This window comes from Castor canadensis, chromosome 2, assembly GCF_047511655.1.
Source record: "Castor canadensis chromosome 2, mCasCan1.hap1v2, whole genome shotgun sequence".
Taxonomy (NCBI): Eukaryota; Metazoa; Chordata; class Mammalia; order Rodentia; family Castoridae; genus Castor; species Castor canadensis.
Genome location: NC_133387.1, coordinates 87,991,045 through 88,011,375, shown reverse-complemented (window position 1 = coordinate 88,011,375; position 20,331 = coordinate 87,991,045). Strand labels below are relative to the sequence as shown.

The window sequence follows — 20,331 nt, the reverse complement described above, 5'->3', positions numbered from 1 at the left end:
AGATACAACTCTTTACTCTGTAGCTTTTCCTTCATGACTTTTCCAGGCTGAAAACTCAGCTCACTAGCTAGTCCTTCTCTCTTCCTTTCATCTCAGAAAATTGCTCTTTTGCTTAAAAAAAAGAAAAATGCAAAATTTGATTAAGTGGTATACACACAATTTTTTCTTTCTTTTTCTTACACCCATTATAGCTATTTTTAATCAAGGCATTTATTTAATTTTTTGTTGTTGTTGTTTTGGCAGTACTGGGGTTTGACCTCAGGGCCTCACAGTTTCTAGGCAGGAGCTCTACCACTTGAGCCACTCCACCAGCCCCCATTGCAGCTATTTTTAAGTAAGCTATTTTTTTTAAGTTGACCTTCCTTATTTACTCAGCATCTTCCAGTCTATAAGTTATTTCCAGAGACCCAGTCCTAAATTCTTGTGGGTCACTTGGATACCATTGGGTCACTTGATCCCTCATGATAACCCACAGAAAGAATCCTATTGGCTAGAAGGAGTTAACCAGCAACTCCAGCCCCACCTCTCTCTCATTCTGCTAATTACCTGGTAGCAAACCCAGCCAATTCCCAAGGGGAAAGTGTGTCTGATGGGGAGAGGAAAAAGGGACTTCTGGATCAGTTTCCCAAAGACTTTCTCGTTCCCTCTGCTATTCCAGACAAGAATATAGCTGTTGTCTTCTCCACTTTCATTTTCCACATTTCATGATTTTAACACTTGCATTCAGTTTCCAGGAGGGATACCAGTTCCCCACACCTCTACTCTCAGGTACAGTGGATCCTGGGGACAAATTACTGATCCTCATTCTCCCAGAGGATCCTCTTCCCTCCCTCCTGCTCCAGCGCCCGTCTCCCTTCTTAGACATGACCTTGATGGCTGTTCTCAGTTGACTCAAGCGCCATGTCTCTCACTTAATACTGTGGTACTCTCCTTCTTCCCATAGGAAACCACCCCCACCTCTCCACACACCCTAACCCTCTTCTGGCTTAAATCCAAACAAACTCAGTTGTTTAACTAGCAAACGCCCTGAGGGCAGAGGTTCTGTATTAAAGAAATACATCAGTCTCTTGGAAGACAGCACATTGCAAAAGCCCCTTCTTTCCCCTCCCCCAAAGATGCTTCCAGCTTCCCACTGACCCTCCATGTGGGTATTTACTGCTGACATGTGGTACATCTCCTCTTGCATGACATGTAAAGAGAACCTATTTCAAAGCATCCATTGTTTATAGCTGTTTTAGTTCTTTTTGCTTCAGGCTCTCAGAACTGGAAAATAGCTAATCAAGAGTAGTGCAGAAAACTGATTTCAGCTGTTTCCTTTATAGTTTACACTATTCATCTCCTTTTGTGACTACATTCTTCTCTCCGGCTCTCCAGATGGGTGTCTGGAGTATGGAGGTCACTTTGAAACGTGTAAATGGGCTACTGAGAGTTTAAAGACTAGACCTTTCTCTTCTCCCTCTGAAAACCATCTCTCTTTTTTCTGAAAATCCTATTCCTTTATCCTGCTCTTAAGTGCCTGGCTGGAAGGTTTAGCCTTCAAAAGGGGCCTTGAACATTCCCATTTGGGCTGTTTTTTTCTTTGTGTTCAGAAATAAAAATTTTCATTAACAAGATGTTGAATTTTGGTTTGTTTTCCCTATTGAGAGTGTGCTATGGAGCCACAGTGCCTCTCCCGAAAAAGAATTACTAAAACATATTAAGTTTCCTCACTTTGAGTTGGACATCCTGGCTGGTGCCACTGTCCTTGTGCTACACTCTCAGTGAGCACACACTCTGTGCCAGACACTGTTCCTGGAGCTGGCACAGCAGTAAACAGCCCACAGCCCTTGCTCTCCTCGAGCTTGTAGTCTATTGGTACCCCGAAGTTACCTCTCATAGTCCAATGGAGGTGCTGCTGTCGTTCCATCCGTGTATTGGTTGGTGACAGGAAACCTCCCATGGACCAGCCAAAGCTACCCAGCAGTGTGACTGGGAAGCAGGTGTCCTGTAAGAAAGGAGGATACTGTGGTTTGTGGAATCCGTGCAGGGAGGAAAGGACCATAGCACAGCCACTCAGGATTTGGAGCAAATGAGAAGAGGCCTGTCTTTGTGTACTCTAATACTACCAAACCACCCAGATTTTTATTGTCTTACCTGTTTCATCCACTGTCAGTGACTGTAGCAAGTTGGCCACTTGTGTTGGTATGTGTATGGGTCAGGAAAGTCAATGTAAAGGAGGAAAGATTATTTCTGCCTTATATGGTTTCAGAGGTTCCAGTGTAGGGTCACTTGGCTCCTGTATTTCTAGACATTGTGGTTGGGAGTACGTGGTAGAGCAAAGCTACTCCTCTCATGGCAGCCAGGAAACAGAAAAGGAGAAGGAGGAGGAGGAGGAGAAGAAAGGAAGGAGTCAGGAACAAAATACACCTTTCCCCGGTATCCCTCCAGTAGCCTACTTCCTCCAGCTAAGCCCCTCGACCTCCCAATAAGCTATTAAGCTATGAATCCACAAATGGATTGATCCATTCATGTGGTCAGAGTACTCATGAACCAGTCACCTCCCCAAGATCCCACCTCTGAACATAGCTGCATTGGAGACCAAATCTTCAACAAATGAACCTCTAAAGGACATTTAAGATCCAAACCATAACTGTATGGCACTCCTGCTTATTTAAACCTTGATCTCCCAGAATGTCATTTGTAGTTATCAGGCTTCTGCTTCATCAGAACTGACTAGATTCCAGGCCTGATCTTTGGGTTTACTGCATATGATTGATCATTTCCACCTCTCTGCCCCATGATTATCAATTTTCCTTTTCAAAAAGTTATCTGAGGAGTAAGTTTCTCCTAGTCTTTCTTCCTTGTAGTCTGTTTCCCCTTTTTGTTATTTGTGTCAGTCTTAAAGTATAGCCCTTTCTCCCCTTCCGTTGAAAACATCTTTCTTTTTTCCATGAAAGTCCCATTCTTTTTTCCTATTAATAGTGCCTTGCTAGTAGCCAGCAGATAGCCTTTCACTAAAATTCTACTTATTAGACAAATCCATGGCACAATGCCAATAAGGTTGCCACATGGAATCTCCTGGAAGATGCTTGTTTTTGTACCATATAACTCTTACCTCAAAGAATATATGGAGCAGATGTGCACACACATGTACACACGTATTTTGTGTATTGTATATTATGTATGTTAGCAATTCTGCCTCTAAAATTTGAAATTTCATACAAACATGATTCTGTATTGTGTTTTTAAGCAGATCTTCACCATGTAATAAGAACAGTCCTTGACTAAAATACAGCTAAATGAGCAAGTGGTATATGTGAATCTAGCTTACTAAATTTACCTTTTTCACTCTTTATTCCTATATAAGAAACACTTATCAAGGATTTGCTAAAAAAAAAAATCAATTAAAAAAATTACAGGTGAAATTAAACCTTTGTTAACCTCCTCAAGTGGACTCTTGCTTTGAAAACTCCAGCTAGAGAATCCTGGCATCTTCAAGGCAGAAGTAACCTGAAATAGTCTCATCTTCAATTTCAACATGGAATACTCAGTTGAATTTGAATTTCAGATAAACGATGAATGCTGTTTAAGCATGTACGTACGTTCCAGATAATATTTGGACATACTTGTACTAAAGCATTGCTCATTATTTATCTGAATTTCAAATTTAACTTGGTACCTTTGTAGTTTTACCTGTTAAATCTGTCAATCCTAATGACTTTCCAACAAATACTATAAGGAAATAAGCTGCAAATTAAATCATAAAGCTAAATTGAGATTTACTATGTTAAATTATCTGGTGCCATTCCAACCAGCAGGAAGAGAAAAAGGGAAGTAATTTTAGCCTGGAGGTTGGAGAGGGAAGGGTGGAGAATAAACTCCTATTTTTATCTCCACTCTAAAGCCAACTTATTACCAGCATTAACATGGAAGCTATAAAAATGTAGCTTCCCAAATTTAGTTGCTACAAAGGCCACTATAAATAATAAATGGAGAAATAGATCAAAACTCTGCAGTAGTGTTTCATGGTAAATTTTTATGGAGTCTTTGAAAGTAAAGTATAGCCAGGATCATGATGGTTGTAATGACTCAATTTTGGCTCTCTATAACCCTTGAACTTTCTTCCTCACCTGGGTTTTCCAGATCCTCCTTGCCTTTCATCTCCCCTGGATGGTTCATAGCTTTTAGTCCTCAGCAGCAAGCTGGAACAACCCCGACCCTCCCAGCTTCTTGGGCATTGCAGCTTGAGTCACATTAGAAGAACGCCTGCATTCCACAAGTTTTTGTCTACTTTTTGGAAAGATTTTGGTCAAGTAGAGAATCGCTCAAAAGTCATTCACCCTTTCCTTACTTGTTATGAAATAATTTCTTTACATCTACTTACATCTATTTTAGCATAACTCACTGAAGTTGCTGCCAGCATTCTTTAGTAAATGTGACTTTTCTTCTTCTTCTTTTTATTTATTTATTTATTGGTGGTACTGGGGTTTGAACTCAGGGCCTACACCTTAAGCCACTCCACCACCCCTTTTTTGTGAAGGGCTTTTTTTCAAGATAGGGTTTTGTGAACTATTTGCTCAGACTGGTTTCAAGCTGAGATCCTCCTAATCTCAACCTCCTGAGTAGCTAGGATTACAAGCGGGAGACACAAGCACCCATCTCTTTTCTTGTTTTTTGAGTGACCTCTGGAGACCACTGCACATTTGCTTAGGGACTTACGGTCATTTGTTGGTTTTGCTTTAGATTAGAGTCATTTTATAGCTTTTCTGTTCTTTGCTTATTAAAACACTGACATCTGGGAGCTCCAATGGAAATAGTCAGGGTCCCTCACTGTGGGGGTTGGGTAAGCAACTGAAGTTCCCATTTCCTCTCGCAGACCCAGGTCAGTGGGGTCATAAGGTTGCATAAGAATCGCTAAGTAATAGGTGAAAGCCTGCATAATGGCTCAAGATCCCTTCCACAGTGGTCACCCAGAGATTTGGAAATGTGCTCAGAGGATTGATGCCCACTGTCCAAACTTCTTACCAATGCAAAGTAAGCCCCACATGCGTTTTCTGTCCATGTAAAATGTAGTGCTATTACATACGTGAGACTCTGGAAAAAATGCCCTATGGGAGCTCACAACAGAATGATACATTATTTCCAATCTGAAACGTATTGCCAAAGGGTGAGATTTGGTAGTATAGTATGAGATGATTCTGATTGATTTTTATTGTTCTTTTTGCAGTGTGCTAAGTCAGTTTTTCCAGTTGTTTCCTGAATACAGAAAGAATGACTTTTATGCCACTGGGGAGGTGAGTTCAAGTCATGTTTTCTGGTGTGCCTCAAATATCATTAGTTCATTTTTTCTTAAAAATTCATGCATATATACATATATATAAATAAACACATACATATATGTGTAAATATTCATATCAATCCAGCTCATATTCAGAATTCTCTAGCTAACCTGCAAATTCCCTCCATAACATTATTTTCAATCCTCCATTCAATAAAGGTTCACATGTTGTAATGGGCTTGTAGATTATCTTGTCTCAGTCCTTTGCCTTTTCAGACTTTTTCAAAAATGGTGCTGGGGATTGAATCCTAGGGTCTCATGCAGGCTATGCAAACTCACTACCGTTTTTGTTATTGTCATTTATGATGATGATTTTGAGGTGTCCGGGGCCCATACCTTGAAAAATTTCCCATATTCTGAGTTTGTCTGATTCCTCCACAGTGTTTAGGTTCAGTGAAAACATTTTTGCAGTGTTTGTGATTCTCTGTACTTTCTGGGGGCAATCCATCAGTAGCCACATCATGTCAGTTTGTCTCCTAATTTTAATCACTTGGTCGAGGCAGTGCCTGCCAGATTGCAATACTGAAAACACACCTGTGTCTGTGTGTAATTAATAACTAATCCAAGGCCATGGGAACACCTGTCCCCCAAAAGTTTTAGATCCATTAATGATCCTTTCCCAAATCTGTTACTACCTTGGAGATTCTAGTCTGTTTTTCTGTAGATATCAGCTGGCATTCTTCTATAGAGATTTTTCCCTCCATCTCTTCTCTATATTCCTTATAAAAATATTACTGTGATCTCAAGAATTGTTGTTTCTATTTGATCTGTCAAATTGTGTCACTGTCATTGATTTTGAGCTTCTTTCCTAATTTTAGGCAATGGGAAGCCCTTCGGTCTAGCTCTTGTATCCTTTGAAGGGTCCCAATAGTTTTTGAGATTTCCTTGCTTTCTGGCATGAATATATGTCCCAGAAGCAGCTTATACTCCATGACCTAGCTCTGGAATCAGTTTTTTTTTTTTTAAGGAACCCTGATTCCTTTTAATGGGGAATGGTATTTAAAAGCCAAGTCCTAAGCACTCAGTGCTCGTTGCTATTGGGATGTCATTTCTGGAGAGCTAGGAAATAAAATGACTTCACAATGATACCCATTACCTACAAGAATGTTCTCTTCTCCTCTCTCCATTACGTATTTGTGTACCCCTTCTCCCACATCAAGGACCATAGTACCCAACTATATCACGTGTTTACTCTTTTTCACATCCCTACTTTATGCCCCAAGTGGTTTTAGATTTACTATATCAGAACTATAATCCTCAAAAAACCCCTCCATGTTTCTTTCATCAGCCTTTGTCTCTCATTCTTTCCTTGGCTTTGTGTTTCTCTGGTTTCATTCTCAGATAAGTTCTTTCCATCTGGTGCCCCGTCCCATCACTCCAGCTCAACTTCACTTTCCCAATGATTACATCTGTAGGCTTGAGTGTCATATGATGCATTTGGGTCCCATGCCCATCCAAGAACCAATAACTGGGGTCAGAGGGATGGAATGAAGATTGGCAAACATGGTGCCCCAAAGCCTACCCCACTGCCCCCTCCCTCCCAGGAAAGGATCATGCTGGGGTCCTCAGCCTCTGAATCATGAGGCCTGACTGTGGGAGATGAATGATATCCAGAGGAAGAGCTAAATGATGCCAGAGGAAGACTGGAAGGATGCTAAACCTGTGCATGCACAGATGTGCACACTTAGGGAATGATAGAGAGAAGTAGTCTCCATTTTCCAAAAGGAATGGAACTTCCTTGGGCCTTCTTTCTTCTTTTTTTTTTTCTAAGCTATTTGGAGAGCATATTCTGATTGTTTATACTTAAGTTCTTTATAACCAACTGCCAGTTGGGATTATTTAGGACTTTTACCAATAATTCCATACTATTCCTTGCCTTTTAACCAGTTTTAGAGGCAAGTTGGGGAAAGGGGTAGGGAGCTATGCTCATGTCATTTGTCACCCACTCTGGAATATGACCATCTCCCCCCTCAACAGAAAGGTGATCTGCTTAGTGTGTAATTCCTTCTCTTGGCAATAATGTAGCGATGTTGTTCACAGTGATGTCGAATGCTCAGAAAAGCTGCCAAATCCCAGATGAAAAATCTGACTTGTCTATTTTACTTCTGCTTGATAGTTTTATACATGTAATTTCCAAATGTGTGTGGGAAAGAAAAAAAAATTTTTTTTTACATTCTTTGCTGCCAGGATGAATACTCTTAAGGGAATCTGTGCCTTCTAGCTAAAGAAGGAAGATGTGAACGAGGGCAGTCAGGGCCTGAGGTAGAGAGGCAGTTGCCAGGTAGTATCATCTTCATTAGAGTTACATAGATCCATGTGGTCTGAGGGCACATCTCTTTAGAAGGAAGAACACCAAATAATAAGGCCTTGATGGCCTATTATTATTAGAATGCCATGTTTTTCCAGTCTAGTTGGTCCCATTTGGTTTGTCTTCTGTTTTAAGGCCATAAGGCAAAATGGAGAAGTAGAAGGAATACTGATTTAATAATTAGGAGACCTGGGATCTCAGATGACTTCTGCAAAGTCTCTTTTCATCTTATTACACTCAGATAGGTTTTTTGTTTTTTGGTTTTTTTTTTAATTAGACTGCTTCCAGGGATATTTTGCTTTTTTAGGAAGGAGTTCATCTATAGTTCTGCAGTTATCTAGACTTTTTTTTTTTTTTTGCAATAATGGAGTTTGAACTCAGGGCTTTGCACTTGCAAGGCAGGTGCTCTGTAACTTGAGTCGTGCTTCACTCCATCTAGACTTCCTGTTACAACATCTCTACATACTTGCAGTTTTAACATAGTTCCAACCCACCCTCTCAAATTGTTACAGATTTTTCAAGACAGAAAAATCTTTATCTTCTGAGCTGTTAACTTGCTCACATTCTTAGGGAGGCTGAACCAATAATGCCAATCAATTGATAGAATCATCCTTGAAAATAGACTCAGAAGTCATTTTCTGCCTTTCAAATCAAATGCGCTGGACCTAATGCCCTTCACATTTGTGGGCTATGAATGACGGGAGCTTGATACTACCCTGGAGCAGCTGTTCAGAGCCCTGACTCTAGTGCAGTGGGCTCTGGAAATAATAATAGTACCTAGTGCATAGCATTGTTTTGAGCATTTAATTAGAAAATCCTCCTCAGACATTTAGCATAGTGACCAGCTGCAGTGAGTCCCCAACACATGGGGCCTATTATTGCCATTCATGATGAAAAGCTGGATTAATCTATTAGGGTTCCAAAGCATATGGCCCAATGCATGTAGACAGGCTGCAGTGTTACTAGAAACTCTGCTCACTCGTTGGAATGTGGCATAGTCTCCTTTATTCCGTGTGGATTATTTTGGAATCGTGTGTGTGTGTGTGTGTGTGTGCACGTGTGCATGTTGCTAGGGATCAAACCTAGGGCCTAGAATATGCTAAGCAGGTGCTGTACTATTGAGCTACATCCCCAGTTGAAATCATTTTTAAGAGAAACAATTATTTTGTCCATGAAGATGGATCTTAGAAGTTAATATTAGAAATTTGCTTTGTTTTTTATGTGGATAACAGCAAAATGTGTCAGGACTCATCCCAGGCTCCTTTCCCCTGCTGTGTGAACTATGCCTGGCTCACCAGAGAGCGCAGTGTGGTCCTGCAGTGAGCACAAAGGAGAAGTCGCTTTGTCTTCTTCTTTCTCTTCATTTCTGCCCAGAACACCAACTGGAATTAATTTTCTCTAAAGAGAGACAAATGTGTCTGTAAATCACCCTCCTCAAGGCATGAAAAAATGTACTTCAAAAAGAAACAAGCTGTGTTTAATTCCCATAATTAACTTTCTTTATAAGTGTTATCCTTTCCAAGCCAGTAACTATTAGTGAGACAGCTCTTGTTCCTGAGACACAGACACACTTCAGAGTACTCTCCAGCGTCCATGGGCCCTACTAGAAGTTAAAGCAAAACAACCCTCATTGGAAGGCAGGCAGGTGACAGAACAATGGGGTTTGCTCATTAATCTATAAGCATGTGGTTTCATGTACCATTATAGGCCAAGATTCAGTGCTGTGAGCATTGGATGGAAACACTCCCCAAATGACAGGGCACATGGTTAAAACATTGGCATCTCTTCTCCATCAGTAGAAAAGAACAGTGTTATAGCTGTGCTTGGTCAATTTAGGGACCAAACACAGGCAAAACTTTGAAGCTATTGATATGTTTGTAAGTTTAATGAGATACTCTATCTTCATCCCTATAGGTCAAGTTCTATGGGAGCATGATATCTGACAACCTTCTTGAGTCATCATGGTCTTTTGGGTTGAGATGTCAGGCTCTCAGTATATGAGAGCATGTTTGTTTAGTTTGTTTCGTACAAATCTATGTGTGGTCCTTGAATGTTACAGAGTGGTTTTGTGCAAGGCTATCATTAGGTCAAATAAAAATATCAATGAAATTTCTACTCAGCATGTTTTCATCTCTCTTTGTCCCTCTCTACCTGCCCTATGTCCCAGGCCCTTGGGACTTTCCTTTCTACTCTCTTACTTTCCATGGCTATCTTATGCCCGGGCTTCCACCCTCAACCTTCCTCCTCTTGCTGTATTTTACTCAGGTTTATTCTCCACTCTTCTTCCCTTCTTATCATGATTGCTCTGTTTCTGTCTCACATTCTGACTTACCATCTGACCTATCCACTGGAAAGAATCCAGTACATTAAGCCCAGTGTGCTATACTCTCAACATGTTTGTATGTGAATAGAGAATGTACCTATATTTGTAATAGGAGACTCAAGCACTGACATGCAAGCAGAGGGGTAACATCTGAGGTGAACTATGATAGCCATAGGTCTATGCAATCATTCTATGTAGGCCTCCATCACTATCCTACTAGTCCAGACTTGGGTTCAGAATCTCGTTCACAAATATTACTTAGAGATCCCATATGAGAAAATTTATTTAGAGTGGCTCATTCAGCAAACATGAACACTCTTTTGCTGAGTGCTGGTTCATTTAATCCTCAAAGCCACCTATTAAAATAGGTGCTATTAATATTACTATTATTCTCAGCATTTTACAGATGAGGGAACTGAGGCTTAGAGAGGTTAGGTAGGGACTGGAATTGGAAGGTACAAAGTAGTACTCCAGGCGAAAATTGGAGTGCAGGAATTAGCTGTGGGTTGCAGCCCTGCTCTCTGGAGCTGGGCCCGGTCCTTGAAACCAATATGTCTCCAGGACCTACCTCCTATGGAAGGGAGTCAGACAACTCTGTTCATATTTCCTGAACATCTCTAGGGTTATAACCTTATGCAAACAGAAGAGAAGCTCCCTAGCTCTTTGAATGTCTTTGCCTTTCTGGCCAAGACTTCGTTTTAATCATAAAGACTTGCCTTTGATCATAAAGTTTTATAGAGTAAATGGAAGTTCCAAGTGATATAGAGACTCAAAGTCCTTGGAATGCAATTATTTCCCAAGGCTTTGGAGCATGCTGAATTTTATTAGATAGCATTCAAGCTGTTTTAACTCTTGAGTCCACAACAAATGTCTATTTTCAATTATGTCCGTCTGCACTTGCCAACATTTTCTTTTAGAATTGAAAAAGGATTTGTGACTATTTAATGAGTTTAATAATATAAAAATTAAGATTTAAGCTGCAACCCAAAGAACTGCATAAAGCCTATGGAAATCTTCACAGGTGCGGCCTTTGGCTTTTAGAGAGCATATCCAAATCAAATCAAATCAACACATGCTTACTGATTCTTTAGTTGTAGGGAGAAGAATATGAGTAAATAGAAGTGAACTACTATGCCAGAGGAACAGCCTAGAGACATCAGGAGGACCTGGGTAGATGCGATGTCTAGGTTGGGGATGGGAAATGCTAAGTTAAATCTATTATGCAGCTTCAACCTTCTGAACCTCCTTCTATCTACAGGGAGCAAACAAAGGGCTGAGTTTGTTGACTGTGGCCCAGAGTGCTCATACTCTTTATTTAAAAGTCAAATTAACTGCAGTCTTTATTTTAAACAGAAGGGTTTATTCATCTGGTGAGTCACCTGGCTTCAAGCTGGCTTTCTCCAAATTTGCACAAGATCAGAGCAAGGGGGATTCATCTTGCTCACCTATGCCTGTCACAGAAGCATTTTTTTTAGAAAGCATCATACTTTCAATGCTAAGAGAGAATTCATCGTGTGAAGGCAGCACGTGTGTTTCTTCGGTGTATGTGACTAAAAGTTGGCACCAGATCAAAATTCTCTTGCTGTGTCTATGCCTGCAGATTTTGCAGGTTTCTTTCTAAGTTCATAGTCAAGAGAATTGGCTGCATTGATAAAATCATATTCTTGTTAGAAGCCTTTCTTTTAAATTGCTGAATTGTAGTCTCAAAATTAGATGACGCATGGTCTAGAAATGTCTAGGAAGTGGTGGAGATTACCACAACACTGAGGTTCCAGCTTTTCCCATTCATTAATTTTCCTCACTGGCCATTTGAAGGCCACACTTCTCTCAACAGAGAAAATAATAGTACTGAGTGATGTAAGATTCTACCTACCCCAGAGGCTAGATGAAGTCAAGGTTGCTAAACTTAATCTCTGGCTGCTGCCTTGTGTGTTACTGTATTACACTTGGGAGTTCACCGTTTTTGTGGCTTTCTTTGTGTTTTCAATGTGTATATGAAATTCTGTTCACAGTACTGAAATTTTCTTGTTCCCTCTGGTGTATCACCATAAATGGGGGTAGTGCTACCATAATCTGTGCCTGGGAAGAATTGTAGGACAAGGCTTATATATGGCTCTTTTCAGATGGGCAGCTCATCTTATTTCCTTTGTGTGACACAGAGCAGTTCTTACCAGCCCAGTCATGAATTCTTCAGAGAGGCATCATTCCTGCAGAGTGGCTGGGGATGTGAGGGCAGAGCAGAACAAGGGCTGCAGAATGACCCTTAGGGTCCTTAACCCACACTGCTAGTGTTGACATCCCCTCTTCCCCACCCCCACCCCGCCGCTTTCTGCCTGGCAGATCCTAACTCTGGATGGGAAAATTTTGTGTCCAGATTTAGGTACTTCTCAATTCAAAAGCCATTGCTCATTATCACTGGCAAAATTCTGAATGTTTTCTATGAAATATATACCTAGAAGCAAGGCAGAGACTGAATGTAACTGCATCTTTTTTTTTTTTCCTACTAAACTTCAGTAAGAAATGTAGCTAACAGAGCTGCTCTCACAACAGAGAGAAGCTTAAATAATTGTAACTGAATATATGTGAGATTTCTGTAAGGGGACATTGTTTCCATTATAATATTATTCTATGACACTTCTCTTTCCTTCTGGAGGAGCTGATTGAAGCTTGATTTTAGATATGAAGTCTTTCTTCCTATCTTAAAAGTAACAGGGTGGCAGGGGATGTACTAAGTCAGCCTTGAATGCTGTTGAAACATGTAAGAAGGGAGACATTCAGATGGAATGCACAATTACAAGTTTCTTTAAATCTAATTTCATCGTACTTTTACACATCTGGATAATTAGCCAAGTGTTACATTCTCTCTAGTCTATTTTTACAAGTACAATATGCTGCTCATGTGATTTCCACTAGGCTTTTCCAAACATCATTTGAGTACTCAGAAAGATTGCAGAATCAAACTACTATTCCACTATGATGTCGAGACCTTTTTCTCATGGGTGAAATAAAAGATTGAGAGCTGAATTCTAAGATCCTTTTGATGTAGGAGGAGAATTGGAGGTTGATTGCTTCTTTAAGCTCTAGCAAATACAAGCATGTGCAAACACACCCTGATCTCTCTGGTCCTTCTAGTTGGAGGTGAGTGCAAATATGGTCACCCCGGGAAAAATTAACCAAACAAGAACAGTGGTAGAATCGCTGCTTAAAGTCTCTTGAAATATTAGAACGAAATAATAAGGGGAGACTAAAATCCAGATGTGTAGATTAACCTTGTCTGAATTGTCATGTAAGATATGCATGTTTATCTGGTGGAGTTCCTCATTTGAAGGTCACTGCCAAATTCTAAAATAATATGTGTCAGATAGTTTCTGGCTGCACTTTTCCTCTTTCCTTTTGTAATTGCTTTGATGTTGCTCTGAGCTCTCAGAACTGAGAGTTTGGTTGTGGTTGCTGTTGCCATTATTACAGGCAAAACTCAGAACAAAAGGAGCAAGAGTTGTTAAGGGTAGAGGATGACAATGATAAGTCTAAGTGACCACATAGTCTATTTCTTATCCATAATGCAGGCAACCTAAATCTTCCCCTCAAATGTGGGGCTCTATTCTACTTAAAATTCTTACACAAAGGAGAAAATTAGGGAAAACAAAACATACTTGATTTATTATCTAGTTGTCTTTTGAAGTGCTCGTGATGGTTAGAGAATTGTTAAATTGAAAAATAAATGATTCAAGAAGAATAAGTCTGGCTTTGCAAACAAAAAGAAATATATCTCAACAAGGAGGGTAAAAAATAATTAAAATTTCATTATAATGTTTTGGTATCTGTTTTCCATAAAATAATCCTATAATTGTCTACTGTGTGACAGTCTGAGTCAGTCAACCAATGGAAATGATTAATGGAAAAAGCAATGAAGGATTTGTCACACTGACACAAAGCAAGGAAGTGTGTGATAGTCATTATAAGCCAAAAAAATGAGACAAACATCATCACCATAATGTTAGAAGATGTGGACTTGAATATTAAAGAGGCTCCTTTTGGAAGTGATTATAGAACCCCATCTCACTGTCTTGTTTTTCATAGATGGTCAGCTTAGCAAGTGTGGCGTGGATAAAAACAAGATTGAGTCCCAGAGTGAGGGACCAGAGACCCATAGTGCATCCTAGGACTGACTGAACTGACTAGAATGTGCTTTGACAGGAGAAACGAGAGCTGTGGAGGCAGCCAGGCCTGCACTGAATTGCAGCTAGGCACATGACTAAAACACACAAACTCTTGTTTTCATCATTGTAAAATATAGGAAAATGATGTTTATTGTAAATGGACTCAGATTAAAGGAAGCAAAATAGTCTAGTTCATAGCAGATGCTCAAAAACTGAGTGGGTGTTGAAAGTACAGCATCCTTCTAAATTCCTTGCCTGGTTATATGCAAGATGGACATGACAGTCACAGTGGGAAGGTGCCATAAAAATGTGTATGTTTTAGGCTAAATTTCTCATTGCTACATATCATTACATCTCAGAAAGAGTGAAGAAAGGTGTTTTATTACCAGGTCTAACAAAAAGACAACCTGAGAGATAATATCACTAGAAGATATATATATATATTTTAGCATTTGTACCAGTTCCATAGAGAAAGCAATATTTAAAAATGGTGTTTGATATGCCATTCATTTATCAAGCCATTAATATATCTGTTTTGTGCTGAGCAGTAATTACTAATGAAACTATACATCTTGCTCTATCACGTTTGAGTCAATGATTCCATAATGGGTTTACAGAGCTTTCCAAGAGCAAGTTTTGTGCTTTATTTTTATTTTTATTTACTTATTTTTGTGGTACTGGGATTTGAACTCAGCCTTCTTGCTAGGCAGGTGCTCTATCACTTGAATCATAACTCCAGCCCTTTTTGCTTTAGTTATTTGTGGGATAGGGTTTTGAGTTTCTGCCTGGTCTGGTCTGGACCATGATTTTCCTATTTACACTTCCTGCAACTGGGATGACAGGCATGCACCACCATACCCAGCTTTTCATTGGGGTCTGGTGAACTTTTTGCCGGGATTAGCCTTGAACTGTGATCCTCCCAATCTCTGCCTCCTTAGTAACTATTATAGGTGTGAGTCACTGCACCTACCTGTATCATTCTTTTTTTTTTTGTCTCCCTAACTACTTAGCATAGTGCCTTTGACAGAAGACTTACCTAATGGGCTGTTGTTGACTAAAATCTATGTAATATATCTTTACCAGTGAAATAACTATTCAAGGAAATGTGCTGTTTTGTTATCTCACAGAAATTTTGTTTGATGAATATTCACTTTCACTAAGCAAGAGAATATAGCAGTTATGCAACAAACCAGATTTCAGACATACATCTTTATATTACCACAAGAAAGCTGAAATGTACTCATGAGTGTGAATGGGTAAAGTGCTTTGATTCAGTACTTTGTCTAGGTAATTATTATTGCACAACAGGGCAACAGATATTGTGTAAATTATATTCGTTTATTATTAACTTGAAGGAATTTAGATTTTAGAGTAGGTCACACGAGGTATAAATCTGGCTCTCTCTCTTAATCTGTCTGAATCCTGATGTCTTATTTTGAAGTGGAAACAGTGGCATCTCCGGCATATGATTATGGGATGGTTTTAATAAGAGCTCTCAGGGGTTCCCAGCCTTTGAATACAGACCTCTAGAGAGCCTTGGATATGTAAAGCATCTGTGAATGCACAGCTGCCCACAGGAGGCCTCTAGTCTATTTTGAACCTGTGTGCATTGCTCTTTTTCATCTGCTAGGGGAAAAGATGTCCACAAAATATTTTGACCATGAAAAAGGACCCTGTGCTGGAAAAGGTTGGAAAATAGACATAAACTCAAGTGATGATTTTAGTGGCCAATGCATACTATTTTCCTTTTCCTCTTCTATTTTTTTAATGCATGGTGCACCATTATACAGATTTTGAAGTCTTATGTTTAGACTCAAGAATTTTTTTCCTTTTAATACAGGTTTGACTGGAGCTTTCTGGTAAGAAGAGCCCAATCAGTGGCAGAATTGTGTCTGTGATCAACATTATTTTATTTCAGAAGGAAATTAGAATGTTCATGTATCACATGTTTTTTTGGTTTTTGGTTTTTTCTTGCATGGAGGGAATATTGTTTGCTTTGTCACCTTACCTGTGACTTCTAGTTCACAAGGTGCTATTTAGTATGAAAAAAATAAGTGAGAGAAAGAACTGTTTGTTGTTGTGTAATTTACAATGGAAGATAAAGAAATGGATGATCCATCTCATGTGCGATTACTGCTGCTTATTGTCATTTTGGTAAGTTCAGGCACATGTAATTGTGTGAGCATCAGTCTGTGAGCATCCATTTCAGTGTTCATCCTTCTTAGTCTTATGCAGGGAAATACGTGCCGGCCATTGCACACTATATCCACTCCCTCAATCCCGAGAAGGAACTCAAGATCCACCTGAAAGGAGTTGCTCTTGGTGATGCATATTCTGATCCCGAGACGGTAGGTACCTTCATTTTTCTTTTTCATTTTCCCTTACAGAGATTTAAATCCTTTTTAATCTCTTACCTTAGAGGGCTAACTTGTTATACAGGCAATACCAGTTGACTTTATGACTTAAATATTCTAATTTTTGCTAAAAAAATTCAGCATGTTGGGTTACTATGTCAGCCTACATTGGCTGTTAGTACAAGTGTGCATTGTGTGTTGTGTGTATGTTTATGGAGTGTGTGTTTTTGTTTGTTGTGTGTTTGTGTTATATGTGAGTGCTTGTGTGTTACATGGGGTATGTATATAATTGTCTTACCTGACTAATTCCAGCACAAGATTGATAGTTCCAGAATATTACCTCACAAAGCCAGTGGTCTTCCAAGCCTGTTTGTCTTTCTTTCTGGCATTTTTAAGTGTTTCTTTTGTCCTCAGATTATAGGGGGCTATGCAACTTTCCTGTTCCAAATTGGCTTGCTGGATGAGAGGCAGAGAAAGTACTTCCAGAAGCAGTGCGATGAGTGCATAAAATACATCAAGAAGCAGAAGTGGCTGAAGGCCTTTGAAGTGAGTTCTGGGGCCCTGTGTTGCCCTTGAGCAATTAAAACCATGTGAGGAAAGAGGGGTGGGTCAAAGCACCATAGTGCTCACGCATTTTTGTGTGTGACAGGGAATATCTCTTCTGCTGTCTAAGATCGGGCAAGATGAGTGGGCGTGTAATGAAGAAAAGAACCGTCTGTGTTTCTTTGAATTTACTTTGGCTAGGTTTTAAACCTGAGATCATCTTGGAGTGTTTATCTAACTGTGTCTTTCATTAACTGTCCTGATTTCTTTAAATGCTACAGAGGACCTAAAGGCATACCCTATCATATGGAAATCAGATGAAAGGCAACCCAAGAAGTCAATGCATAAGTTTCAACAGATGCTCTAAGCCATCTAGAAGGGTTATGTCCACAAACGGGGTTTTGGCTGGAGAAGCGACACACTGTGCAACAAATACACATGTCCTCCTGTGTTAGGAGCAAAGATTATACAACACAGTAATTTGAAACTTCTACAAAGAACCATTGGTGTTTGTGAATATTATTACATTGCTCCCCCAAAATTAAACTTAAGAATCTGAATGTAGTTTCGGAGCTGGGAAGGCATGACCTTGGGTACATAGTTATATGGTTATATTTTTCAGTCTTTTGTTTTCTTCTTTGTGGTTGTTTAAAATGTAAGAGTATATTCAATACTACAATATAGAAAGTTGAGTATTTTTCACCAATGCAGAGAAAAGCCATTAATAACAGTCTTCCTTAAGGGCTTTTCGCCATGTTTACTCTAAAGCCATCCTGTTTGACACATTGGTAAATGAGGTAAAGGCAGCATTGAAGCCCTCATCTGTTTGTTATTAGGCACATGTGGTATAGCAGTATGTGTACCTAAAGTCATCATGGATATCAAGGCCCAGCCCTGATGGTAATAATCTTCTGGACACTGCAGGTCAGCCAGTTCTGATCAAAACAGGAGTCATTCAAATTGGGAGGAAGAGGGGTAACTTAAAGGTATCGTCCATGTTACATATAGGCTGCCAGAACACTGACTGAATTCTCCAATAGCAGTGACTGCCCTTGCTATGAATTCTGATAACATCAAGATATGCAGATGGATTAAGAGAAGGAAGTTCCAGCCACCCAGCCCAATGGTAATAGGCTCTCATTTCTGTCTCAGAACACCATATTTGGCTGCAGAGTGTAAATTCAGAATTTCCTGTGTAATCATAAGCACAAGGAAGAGGGATCTTATCAGAGACATATAAGATCATGCTTCAACTTGCAATAACAGTATTTTTAAGACTGGTTTTAGGCTGTCTGCTATGGTAGTCAGCAAGTGGGGGGAAAAAGAGGGAACCTTTAGATTTTAGAATAAATACCAAATTTTATGTGGCATGAGACCAATTTGCAAGTCAGACATTTGATATGCTTTTAAAGAAGCACCCAGGGGTTATGCAATGTCAAGAACAAGAACATCTGAGTGGTCTGAGAGTCTGAAGAAAGCAGAGAGCTGTCTGTGGTACATGATACTATTGCCTAGACATCCACAGGATTAAGAAAACTGTTGAAAAGTCCAGATTTTTTATATATCCAGAGAAAGTGAGACTATGACTCAGATGGTTAAATGAAGTCTCTCCCAAACCAAATTCATCAGAAAACAACAACAAAAAACCAGACCCTTAAAGGTTCAGTGTACTTTTTTGACCATTGGTCCCATATTTTGAGTGATGAATTAAAATATAAAGACCTTTGTCTTCTCAAGGGAAATGGACAAAATAAAAGTTAGGAGTAATATGTGTTGAAATATGTTCCAGTGACTGCAGAGAAAGACTCCAGGAAATCTTGAAATCCAAGAGGATACGTATGTCAAAATCTCAGGCCTAATTGATACAGCTGTTTGATGCTCTTGGTCCTTAAAATAATGTCATTAACCAAAGAGCAGTAACTCACAGTTGGGGATAGGGAGCTTTAGAGAGAGTGTCCTATCCTTATACACATACACTAACCCACATTTTATTGATAAGGATACTGGGGCCCCAAGGGGTGCAACGGATCACAAAAGACACACATGTAGATAGTGGTAGCCCTAGGGCTAAACATGTGCCCTCTGATTCCCACCCCAGTGTATCTTCTACAGTAATTTTTAGGCAGTCTATAAAAAGCCTGTACATCTTAGAGACTCTGCAAGAGCAAAATGGCTGTTCTCTAGTGCTGTCTTGTCTCCCTTCCAGTGACAATGTTCTGTGTCACAGAAAGCTCTTAGTGAAATAAGTTTTGATCAGAGACTGGATTTCAGAGGTCTAGACTGGGCTACCAACTTGATTTGTTTAACAGAATATGATTTTTGACTTTATGAAAACGAATCCATTCTTAGAGGTTGATTTTACATTCCCTTGGGTGTTGAAGAGAACTTCTACAAATGAGTTCCAAAATTTATGTGTGCATTCAGGACAACTGCTGGCCTACTGTGACCTCTCTGGGTAGACAAATTAGGAAAAGATACCTCCTTCGAGTTGACATAATTCTGTGGGCTCAGGACCTAGTAAATGGTAGCCTCCACTGTGTGAAGATCAAGGGTGGCCATTTCTCTGGATGTAGCCTAGAGCCAGGGTACCCAACTTGGCTAGTAGAGCTTTGGATTGTTCCCTGCCTTCTCACCCCTCAGCTAGTCCCCTTGTCATGCACAGTCTGCATGACCAAATGTGGGTCCACAGCATGGCCAGAAGGCATTGAGGACCAGGAGACACTGCAGCCCCCAACTGCTGGAGGGGCAGCCTGTGTGTAGATGAGGATGCAGGTTAAAGAATCACAGACAAGGCTTGCATCTTATTTCTGCCATGATTATCAGTGGGGTGTTCTGTGCAAGTTACTTAACTTCTGTGTGTCTCAGTTTCCTCACCTAAAATTAGAGTAATAATATCTTATCATTTAAGAAACTAAATTTTGTACTCAATAGATTTTTTTACATGCTGAGTTTATTTCTTAAAATCCTTTCACAAGAACCCATCAAAACTTAATATCATCATCACCAAAGCCACTCCCCCCACATCCTTCTTTTCTTCTATGAGTATTTGCTTCACTTTCTTGCTGTATCCAAACCTGGCTCTCTCCTGATTCTGTGTCCCCTGCAGCCTTTCCAAGTGGGGCTGTTCTGTCTCTTACCTTCCTATGCCACCTGGCTCATAGGCAGAGTCCTGCTCCTCATTGCTGCTTGCAGATCCTGTTCCCTGCCTCCTTCTAATACATTGAGCTTTGTACCTCATGTCTTCAGACGGCACCATCCAGCACTTCTTGATAGTTAGTGACCCATCCCAGGGCCACTCCTTACATTCTCTGCCTAGTATAGCTACT

At 39.9% G+C, this 20,331-nt stretch overlaps 1 protein-coding gene across 18 annotated transcripts in view; it reads left to right on the top strand.

The window, feature by feature from the left end:
* Cpvl (carboxypeptidase vitellogenic like) overlaps positions 1–20,331 on the top strand; it is a 135,977-nt gene that overhangs the window by 43,777 nt on the left and 71,869 nt on the right. For all 18 annotated transcript variants that reach the window (XR_012445258.1, XM_074065203.1, XM_074065214.1 and 15 more), the window contains 3 exons: positions 5,207–5,273; positions 16,334–16,456; positions 16,877–17,008. Coding sequence is in view for 17 of the 18 variants with exons in the window: in XM_074065203.1 (XP_073921304.1) it covers positions 5,207–5,273; positions 16,334–16,456; positions 16,877–17,008 (322 nt within the window). In the remaining variant the exon portion in view is untranslated. The remainder of the gene's footprint in view (positions 1–5,206; positions 5,274–16,333; positions 16,457–16,876; positions 17,009–20,331) is intronic.